The following is an 11370-nucleotide window of genomic DNA, read 5'->3' as shown; positions in this document are numbered from 1 at the left end:
GCTTGCGTAACTGTTGCCGGTTGATTTCTTAAAATGGCGCCAGAAGCTGTAGTGGCGCGGGCGACAGCAGGCGACGGCGGAGTGAATTCTTTTTTTGCAGTTGATGAAGTATTTAATTTCGCAAAAGTCCAGGATGTTTGATTTTTTTATAAAGGAACACTGCAAATATCACTTCTGTATTGATTTGTTGTCTCATATTTGCGTAATGTCTTGTTCTTCTTCAACAATGTTGACAAGTATGAGCATTACACCTGACATAGACGGGTATTTTTAGCTCTGACTATATAAGACTATTGCGCAGGCATTATTTTGCTTTGGCCGGGTGGCTGATTGGAGTCACAGACAGACAGACAGACAGACATACAGACAGACCAAAATTTCTGGGTTTAAGTAGCCCAAGAAAGACTATCGTCTTTAAAAGTGTGCTGACCTGCCGTCCGCAGGGAAGCGGAAGTAATTCACTGTGCTATTCCTTCCCGAGTTGTCGCACCGCACAGCATCAAAGCACGCGTTGTGTCCTTTTAAGTGCGAAAGCACTTTATAAGCGACCCCAAACCATCCACCGCCGGCGTCGGCGGCGGCGTCGGCGTCCGCAGTGCTCCTCTATAAAGAAACAGCATCCGGCGCCAGGTTTCGATCCGCGGACTTTGCGGCCGCAGCGCGACGCTCTACCGACCAAGCCACGGACGCGACGTGATATCAGCGTTAGTGACGCGCCTTATATCTTTAACGCATTCAAACTACGTCGTCAGCGGCGTGCGTTGGCGACTCAGCGGCTTTATAGCGGCTTGATAACTGCGTGGTGTACACGTGATACTACAAACCCGATGCAAGAGATGGAAGAGAAGGCGGCGAGGCGGTGGGCTGCGGGGGCCGAGCGCAAGCGCCGCAAGCGGGCCGACAACCGTGCATTCGCACTTTCACATTCTCCCCCTCGGGGAAATGCGGGGGAATTTTTCTCAGTTTCTCTGACATTTTGAGCCCGTTCGCACTCGCAGTCACCAAACTTTTCACCTTCAAGGCATACTACAAAACTTTTACACGTGCACACAGTGAAAGCGGCAGGAGCAGACGGACAGGATGGCAGCAGAAGAGATGGTTTCTGGCTCCTTTCCGCAGCCTGCGCATAGTTCTTCCTGTACCGGCTCGCGAATAAGCGTTTTTGTCCGTAAGCAACCGGCCCGGGCTTCAAAATTACGCCCATCTTCCCGCGAGGGAACCCTGGTGTGATGCGACGCATCGGGGGGTTTCAATTGGTGTTTCCGTTGGGTTTATTCTCTAAATCGGGTGAAACGTGTTGTGACGCGAAGTCGAACGAGAACGAGCGCTGACTGAACCGCTGCAGCGCGCTACCCGCTTTATATTCACAGCGCCTGAAGGAGAGGAGACAGCGGAGGAGAGTCGCGCATGCGCGCACTTGAGCGACGGGAGCGGAGCAAAGCAAGCGAAGCGCGCGCACGCAGCTGTTGTTTATAATAATGAGACGGAGTGAGAGTGTTTCGAACAGCTGTCGGAAAGAAGAGCGGAGTAGAGTCGCGCATGCGCAGGTGGCGTGCGGACGCCGCCGACACCGACGCAGGAGGGACATGCCTCAGAGCAAGAGATGCGTCGCATCTAAAAAATTAGCAGTGGCTTAGCTTGGCTATGCCAGGATATACGTAGCGTGAGCTAAGGTTCAGCTGGTTATTTTTAGGTTTTCTGGTTGTCTAGGATAGCTGATTATCATTCTTACAGTTGCTAAAACGACTTCCAATTTAATCCAATCCAATCACTGCTCCTCGCGCATAGCTCCTATCAAGCGGCTCCGGCGCAGCGTCAGACTTGGCTACTGCGCAACGGAGGCGCACAGCTAGGCACGCGCCGGCGCCAGTGCGTCTGTCGCAGCTATGGCATCACTCCTCTCGAATGCGCAGACCGGCGAATGTGCAGACTCAATTCTCTACACACCCTTACTCTGATTGGATTGGATTTCAATTCAACACAATCCAATTTAATCCAATTCAATCGAAGTTCAAGCCAATTCAATCCAATTCGATCCGATCCAAACCAATCCAATGCTCCTCGCGCTTGCGCAGAACGGCACTTTACGGCCCACGCGAAACTGCTCAACCTCGGCCAGTGTATACCTTACGCTACAAAAGCAATGCACTCCCTTCGGTATTATCGAAGAATGTTTCCCTTGCAATGTCCTGCTTCCCGATCCTGTAGATATCTAAGGACTTCTTCGCGTCCATCCTCTTTTTCCAGGTCGTTGTCTCTGATTCTTTCACTTTCTTTCTTTCCGGCGCGCGCCACATAGCGGATGAGTGCTTGAACTAAGCGCCCCTACTGCTCCCTTTGCAAAGCGAGCGACGCATACAGGCGGCGTTGGTTCAGTAGTCTCATTTTTCTGGAAGCCATGTTGGGCCTGGCTTATTTTGTTTTCTGAAGAATTAGCTCAGCCTGACATTAATAACACTTTCAAATATTTTCAACAAAACGGCAAGAACAGAATTAGGCCTACAATTAATAATATCGATTTCTCCACGTCCTTTGTAAAAGGGCGTGACTTTGGCCATCTATAATTCATCAGGGAAGTCGCCTGCCCCAAGCATCTTGCTGATTATGTGCGTTAGTGCCGGGCTAATGATATAGGACGTAGATTTTAATGGCAGGTATTTTATTCCGTCATCTCCAGCGGCTGCATGATTATCGAGGCTGGAAGTAATTTTATCAATTTCAACGAATGTAGCTGGGGAAAGAAAAATGGAGTCGAAGTTTATTCTGTTCTGCAGGGCAACATGTGCCCTAACTTGTCCGCTATATTTCCCCACACTTGTAAAGTGCCTCTTCATTCAAAGGTTAAGACCTGGTGCAACTTATACTTCACTCAAGTTAACAAGCGAGTGCTTAACATTTTACTTCTTCTGGTACAATCAAAGTGACAGAGAAAACAAGTTAGTGAAGAATGTTACAGAGGAAACGCTGGTGGGACTTCCTGAATAAAGCATTCTACCCGCCGCGGTGGCTCAGTGGCTAAGGCGTTGCGCTGCTAAGCACGAGGTCGCGGGTTCGATTCCCGGCCGCGGCGGCCGCTTTTCTGATGGAGGCGAAAGGCAAAAACGCCCGTGTGTACGAGATTTCGTCGCACGGTAAAGATCCCCAGGTGGTCAAAATTAATCCGGAGCCCTCCACTACGGCGCGCCTCATCGCCTGCGTTGCGTCGGCGCGTTAAACCCCACAATCAATCAATAAAGCATTCTGGAGAAGAATTTTATGCAGTGCGGTTTGTATTAAATAAAAAAAATGTCAAGTTTTAATTTTCATTACTTTCAAGTGTGGTTTAAGCAAAAAAAAAAAAAAATACTTATCGAGCACATTAAAGGTGCCTACAGTCCAGTAATGTCGGTCACTCTTGACGTTAGGAGCCGGAAAAGCTTCCATTCATGGGAAAAAATAAACCTCGTTTAGAGCACCAACACACTTTTTTGCCACTTTCCACCATATATTGTCTAGTGTACCCGCCACGGTGGCTCAGTGGCTAAGGCGTTGCGCTGCTGAGCACAAGGTCGCGGGTTCGATTCCCGGCCGCGGCGGCCGCTTTTCTGATGGAGGTGAAAAGCAAAAACGCCCGTGTGTACGAGATTTCGGCGCACGTTAAAGATCCCCAGGTGGTCGAAATTAATCCGGAGCCCTCCACTACGGCGCGCCTCATCGCCTGCGTTGCGTCGGCGCGTTAAATCCAACAATGAATCAATCAATCATTGTCTAGTGTAGGCGTACCGGTAACTTAACACCAGTAGCCACCAAATTTTGCCAGAATTTTACTCGCTGGTGCCGAATTTTACCATATGGCAGCGCTGGCCGGATATGCCCGCGCACCGTCGCTGTCTGCGCCGATTTATATGTATATCGCCGTACAAATCGCGTATGGCTGCTATGAATTAAACAGAATATTGAAAAGCTGAGTCTCGGCCAAGTGATGATGCTTTCCGCATCGAAGCCCGTTGTCGGTCGTTTAGACACGCACTATTAACAAATTTTTCGATTTGATACTTCTCACACATGCAAGCACAAAAAAATCTGAATGTGGGTTAGTTACACACTGCTACAGACATTTTTCGTGCAAGGAGACTGAACTAGGCGGATTAAAGGGACCCTAAAACCCTCTCGAAAAGCGCTTTCGCTCCTTCCTTCGCGTCTGGAACCACTGCGAAAGCTATAGTTATCGCCTGCACGGAGCGGCACTGCGTGATTTGCTCGTCACACGAGATACGACTTCGATTTCTGCGTCATTTTCGTGGCTTTTTTTTTTTTAGTTGCTATCGAAAAGCGTGCATTGCTGCAACTGAAGGAAAACCGGCCAACCGCCGCTACATGGCCCAAGTGACGTAGTTCGAGCCATCGAAGAACGCCGAGACCCGGAAAGACAGAAAAAATTTTTGGAGCGAGCTTACAAGCTGTCTGACGGGCATAGAGCAGTAATTTTTGGCTGAGGTATACGTTCTGTAAGCATTTAAGATATCAGAAAAAGTTGAAGAAAGTGTTGCAGGGTCCCTTTAATGCTATCCCGATGGTGGTGCCTTTAGTTGGGTGTTAACTTCGCGTGAATTTTTAGCCAATGCTGTTGCGTGCACCATCATCAGTGTCCCCTCGGGGAAAGAAAGACAGGAGGCACTCAAGATCACGGGTGCCTATGAAGTATTCCTCCGGTCATTTTGCTTTACTTGGAGGAGGGCGTGCCTGGACAATTCCTGTGTTCACAGAAAAATTCTGACGTCTACTAATTAGCAAGCATTGCAGCACTTAGTCTGTCCATTTTAGCGATGGCACGTTTCTTTGATGGCACCCGCACGTTTCTTTGAAGTAACCCGTCAACGTGCAGGATTCGACGCACCTGTCGTCCGCACCCGCGATGAGACATTCGAGCATGCCCTCGCAATTGTACGAGCCAGCTCGCCAGCAAGCTGTCTCACAAAGGAGGCACCACCACTGCGTTTTGGAAAGAGGCAACACAAGGAGGCGCTGGCGTACATTCTTTCGCACGTTTTATTACTGACCACTCACAATGATGAAACGAGACGGAAGGAGACAAGGTGACAGTAGGTGACAAGTCGAAAAACACACATGAGGCAGAAAAAATGTAAAATGAACGAGGGGTCAATAAATAAACAGATCGCAGAAAACAAAGAAACGCTTCGGAATGCTTCAGCCACACGAGGGACACAGAGCCGGGACAAATGACAAACAGGCGCTTTGCGGGACAGCATGCACACAGGACATGAGCACGTCTTTGTGCCGCTGATGATGATTCTGTGCAGGTCAACTTTAAAGAGCAAAACAAGACGTCAACTTTAAAGAGCAAAGGGCTTTCACATACACAGTTTATGGAACAGAAGCACACGCCTGAACACACATTCACTGCAAAATACAAGGACTGTAGACAGAAACGAACGCAAAATGACACCACACAATGTTGAAGGACAAGGAACATAATGACAATAAATAGGCACACGGGTCATGCGCACGAGCGAAATACTGTATGTGTTTGTATCAAGGTGTTGTTTGTAAACTGAAAACGAAACGAAAATAAAGCAACGTATTCGGTATCACACCATCGTCTGCTTGCCATCGGTTTCTCTAGCGGAAAGCTAAGAACCAAATCGAGGGGCATAAATTCAACCCTGGGTCGGAGATAGCTGCAGTCCTTAATGTGGTATAAATTGAACCCTCAACTCCCCCTCCGGAGACCGGATATAATTCCGGCACGTAAAACTGAGTTTTCTGGCACTTTTTTCCACTGAGGCATACGTAACACACACCACTAAACCTAAAATCCGGAGATCAAAACCGTAATGTTGTCCGAATCACCATTGTGATGCATTCGAACGGGTTACGTACAGTCGGCCAAATCTCACACTAGCGTGCGTGAGCGGTGATTTTTCAATCTTATGACGCTGTTAGGAGGAAGGAACCGCCTAGCAGGCGAAGGGCGCAGCTGAGGGCGGTTTCCGAGCATTCACTTACTCTCGACCCGTTTGCAACTTAGTTTTCATCATACGCCGCCGAAGCGTGAAAAGTCACCGCTCCCGAAAGCTATAGGTAAATATTTGACCGACTGTGCACGGAGCTCGTATTATACAAAAAATAATAACACTGTTTTCCCGGCAAAGTGTCCCTCGTACAGCTATTCCTGAGGCAAAGAAGAAAACCAGTAAACGGACTAGAAAAACGAACCTGCCAACTGCAGCGTTGTTGGAACGCCTTGAGAATGCCAAGCTCGCGAGTAAAGAATACTATACTCGATTTATACTTTTAAGCTTTAGTGTTTTGTCAATACCTTATGGGGGAGACCTAAAAAGCAGACCTCTCCCTTTCAGAGTGTGTCGTGATCGGCTGATCGAGATCACTCAGACCGGGAATTTCACGTGAACAAACGTCCACGTTCCTTCAAGGAGGGTCATCACAGTGATCTGATTCCGAAGGCGGAATATAGAATCATCGTGTTAAGGCAGGTTCACAGCGGGTGTATCGTTGGCCACACGGGCGCATCTTCGCACCCACAGGATGTGGCGCCACAGTACGGTTATGTCATGCGAACACTCGGCGTACCAACTTTGTATAAGCAGTTGAAGACCGGAACTCAACGGAAGATGGAATCCTTAAAAGAGTAGGGTTCTGTTTTACAATACACGCGCCTGAACAAACGCGTATACGCAATGCGCGTGTGACCGGAGTTTTACATGAACCCAGAAGTGCATGCAATGCACTTTCAGTGCATTGCTGGCTTTAGGGACCACTGATCCCGAGGCACAGAGCTTTCGTTAAAGCTCTCGCTACGTTAAGGCTATCTCGTTAAAACTTCGTTTCTCATCATGCAGGTGTTGAAAGCATTCGCGCACAATGGTTTTTCTTTCTTTTTTCTAGGTACTGATTTTTGGACCATAAGCCAAAAAAAAAATTAAGACCAGGCACATGGGCTTGTCCATCTCAGAGTACCCCTTCCGCCACAATGCCTATTCATAACGCAAATTGAAATGCGAATGCTCGGCTCACAGGGCAGGGAGCGAGGTCTCGCACAAATTTTGCGACACTGCGGAGCCAACTGTCGACACCCGGAGTCGAAAGTTTACAGGACACGGTTTCGACTTTCACCGTCAATTTCTCTGCACACTTGGGTCTAAGCTCACGCTGCGCGTACGGTGATGATACCCCGAAGCGTGATGCTTCGCTTACAAATCCAAATTAAGTGTTGAGCTCAGATACAGGAGCGAAATTAACGTTGAAAGTCGCAATCTTGTCCTGTAAACTTTTGACCACGGGTGTGCAGTGGCACCCCATGAACGCAATGCAGAAACACTCATCACTGAAATGGCTACACAAAAGTAGCATATTGCACTAAAGACGTAAGCTTCGCTTACTATCAATCGAACAGGCAACAACGCACTCTTCCAGCGCCTGCTTACCAATGGAGACGGCACCGCTCTTTTTTGTTTGTTTTAAGGGAACGCACAAATTCGAAGGTCATCGCGGTAGAAGCCGTCTCCCGATTTGGATTATCTAAAACCGCAACTTCGACAACTGCGAGGGGCCCGCTAATTTTGCCTTTTTTTTCGACTGCGGTACCCAGCTTCCCAACTCAGGCGACGTTGCAATGAATAAACCACGGCTGAGCAAATATATATATATATATATATATATATATATATATTTGCTCAGCCTTGGTTTGGTTTCGCCGCACGAGTGTCACCGCAGCTGCGAATTCGCAGAGAAATTCGCAGCTGCGAAAGGGTTGATGGTAACGTCTGCTGCGATGCTAAAAAAGCCGGTGTCTGTATACACCTGCACAGTCTGCAGTGCCAGCACGTGCCGCCGCATCGCGCACTGATAACGGCAGCACTGATGGCGCGGCAACTTGCACTAGTAGCCTATACGGTATAGTACATTGGAACCAGTATAACTGATTGGCCGGCTTCGCAGCTTAAAAGCGCAGCATCCTAACGTGCTAGACGTAACTGCTTAGGACGCATACAAGATTATAAGGGGCATGGAAGGTTGCGCTCACGAACGTGCATACGCAACACGCGCACGTAGTAGCCCGCAAACGTTCGTCATACAACCATCCATGAGTGGACGAAGGCCCATTTCGCCTATTTTGAAAGAACGCTGAAGCTTTCAGGGTGGACTCATATCGCCTTGAGCCGTGCGAATCAAGGATCGTAGCAAACGCTTACCAAACAGAACGAAAAGAACAGTGGTGGCCACACACAGCTCAAGTGCACGAGACTCAATGATGGTGCAGCAGCGATCGCGTGTATTTCGTCTGATGTAGGGTGAAAGATGAGTGACAATGATCCATACACGCGATCCGAGCGCACGCAACAACGTCTCAGACGGCCGGATACAAGCCGTTCTGCATAGCGATTATTTGATGCCTGAGAGACGCCACCTGGCACCTGAGCTTGTAGTTCTCCCCCTCCAGGTACGCGGCCCGCATGGCGATCTCGTCCTCCTTGGCCCTGCGGGCGTCCCGGGACCTCTTGGCGGCCTCGTTGTTCTTGCGGCGACGCTCCCAGTACGCGGCGTCTTTGACTTCGTCCGGGAGACGACTCCGCCGCCGAGCTGAGGACGACGACGCCCCGTTGCGAATGGGACCGCCGCCGCGGCTTCCACCATTGACGCCGGCCGAGCAGGACGAATTGCTGTTCTCCGGCGACGTCTGCTCACCGTCGTCGCCGCTGTCGGGGCTCCCGGCGTTGCTGCCGTTCTCTGGTGGCGACGACGGCGGCACTGGTGGCGATACGGCCGGGGCCAGGTCGCGCGCATGCGTCCTCTGCCTCCGGTGACTGACGTCGTGACCGTTGCGCATGTTGACAGACTGGATGAATTGTTCCCGGAAGGCCAAGTAGTCCGGGTCGAGGTGCTGCGAGAGGAGCTGCTGGCCGACGAGATGCGAGGGCGAGAAAGCGGCCTTCTTCGGGAGGCCGCAGGCGGCGGCCAGGGTGTACGCTTTACTGGAGTAGGCCTGGAAGGGCCTCACGTACTTGGTCGAGGGCGTGGATCCTCCACCGCTACTGGAGGGCTCCGCGGACGTAGGGAACGCCGGCTGATGGGGCGACGGCCGCACGAGTGGCGGAGTCACTTCGAAAGCGGTCATCGCTGCCGTCAAGGGGGCCAATGCAGGAGGGGAGCCACGCAGCAGGTTGGGCAGTATTCCGGTGACCTGTCCGTCCAGCCGGAGCGCGTCCTCTCGCGAAGGCAGCGGCGGCGACGACTGGGCGGCCCTGGCCACCGTCACGGTCGTGCCGAAGGACATCATGACGTCCGACAGCGGGTTCAGGAACGCCTGCGACGGGGGCGTCGGGGACGGCGTGAGGGCGTGAACGAGGTTGAAGGCGGACTCCGCGGGGCGTGGGGGAGACGACGAACAGGACGTGTCGTCGACGGTCGCACCGCTCTTGCGCGAAAAGTCGAGCGGCTGGACGTCGTCTGCGTCGGGGTCGTCGGCGGGGCTCTGACCCCAGGAACCTCGTTCAGGGGACCCGAACCTCGGGGACAGATCTTCGCCGCAGGGTATTGGTAGGGGACCGTTGGCGCGGTTTTCCATGGCCAGGCCACGTGAACGCACGATGTGCTGCGGAGACAAGAGACACACGGGGTTAATTCAGAGCAATATCCGGCATTGCGTAAGCCACATCTGCGGTGTGAACTTAGAAGAGACAATGCTGGCGGTAGGAAAAACCGCTATCATAATTTGCTCAACCCACTTTCATCCATCTGCTACCCTATCGCACATCTCTTTTTTTTTTTTGTGCCTTGAGCAATCGCGATGCACTACCTGAATAACATATTACCATCCGTTTTGCGCAGTCCTCATGCAGTCATGAGAACTATCATAACTTCTGGCTGAGTCAATCTGTCGAGTAGATAAAGGTGCCGTGCAGGCGCGCACGCGTGTACCTTGGTGTTGCATGCGTCACTAGATAAGATACAGAGTACCGTCACTGAGGCACAGCAACGGCGGCCATTTTGGTGTTTATCAGTGTCGCCAGATTGCCGCTTCTGCATCCTCACCGCTAACTTTGAAGAGATCATTTGTAAACAACACTGCCGAAGACGCAGCAATATGGCATCTTCGGACACACTTCTGCAGCCGAAATACTGCGAAGTGCGTTATCTTTGATTCGCATTCGGAATGACGCCAGTGGCGCGCAGCCGGAGAGCAGAGAGTACAAGCTGAGGCTGCTATAGTTGACCCACACAAAGAAATGGCGGTACCCATGAACCGTTGCAGTGTGAGCAATTGTCACGTGATGCGAACTGACCAATGATCACGGCGGCGGCACGGAACAATAGGAGAAAAGAGTGCCGATACTCTGTAACCTTATCTAGTGACGCTAGTGCTGCATATATGATTGATTTGTTCCTAAAATTTACTTTGCCCAGTGGTTTATCCGAGAGATAGAACCAGATGAAGGGACTAAGTATGAGATGGGAGCAATACGGTTCATCATGGCTTGGCTAAAAGCTTGCAACGTAGCCAACAGAATAACCAGATATTTCTAACTGCATGCCCTGTTTCAGGGTTTAAAAAAAATGGGCAGCTCGCGAGCTTTATCGCGCCGAATGTAAATCGCAATGTACACCGAATTGGTTTAATTCACTTCGAGTTCTTTGGAAAGCCACCAAGGCGCTAAAAAGAATCAAATGCATTCACTCCAGCTATTGTTTCTGTTTTCGCTCTCGCTTCTGTGGCCAATACCTGCAGTTGAGAGCGCAGAAACTTTCAAGTGGCAATACTCGATTAAAGAATATCCCGGGTCATCTACACTAACCTGAAACCTGGGCAGCATGCAGTGCACAAGTGTATTCAAAGGTTGTAAGTCTCTCTCTTGCCACAAGGCGCGCGCTGATTGGGCGCCGGGGAAGCGCCGGTGGGAGGAGCAAGGCGCGCTTGCTGAGGCGGTGGCGCCCTCTCTTGCGGTGAAGCGGATTTAACGAAATAAAGGAGACAGACTGGCCGTAAGTTGTCTTCGTGTCACACGCCGCAGCATGAGTTCTAACGTGAGGCGTTGGAAAACGAATGCCCCGGTGTTTAAGTACCGTGAGTATACATGAGAGGACAGGAGACGCCGACAGCCCGAGCTCATAGGGTGCTTCGCCCTTAAAATGCTAAAGCCGCATTCATAATCAGCAAGGCCCATGTAAAGTTGGTTTCACTGCTACCCACATGCATTGGAAGGAAGACATAAAATGCCCTAGAAACCTTTAATATATACCTCCGCAAGACACCATGCGTCCTTTATAAAGTGCACGTGTCGAGCTTTTGTAAAGCCGGCATGACTGCATTGCTAGAAAACCATTTTTGCAGTGGCATTATAAGCGGGTTCG

The 11370-nt window shown here is 50.6% G+C and overlaps 1 protein-coding gene across 1 annotated transcript; it reads right to left on the bottom strand.

The window, feature by feature from the left end:
• Window positions 1-8264: 8264 nt before the first annotated feature.
• Window positions 8265-9708, bottom strand: LOC144150152 (uncharacterized). Its single transcript, XM_077681991.1, has one exon. The coding sequence runs from the start codon at window positions 9584-9586 to the stop codon at window positions 8369-8371; it is 1218 nt and encodes a 405-aa protein (XP_077538117.1). The 5' UTR covers window positions 9587-9708; the 3' UTR covers window positions 8265-8368.
• Window positions 9709-11370: the final 1662 nt, after the last annotated feature.

Source organism: Haemaphysalis longicornis, unplaced genomic scaffold, assembly GCF_048455015.1.
Source record: "Haemaphysalis longicornis isolate Haplotype H1 unplaced genomic scaffold, Haemaphysalis longicornis Haplotype H1 scaffold_8, whole genome shotgun sequence".
Taxonomy (NCBI): domain Eukaryota; kingdom Metazoa; phylum Arthropoda; class Arachnida; order Ixodida; family Ixodidae; genus Haemaphysalis; species Haemaphysalis longicornis.
Note: the sequence above shows the minus strand (reverse complement) of the source record. Positions and strands in the feature narration are given on the sequence as shown.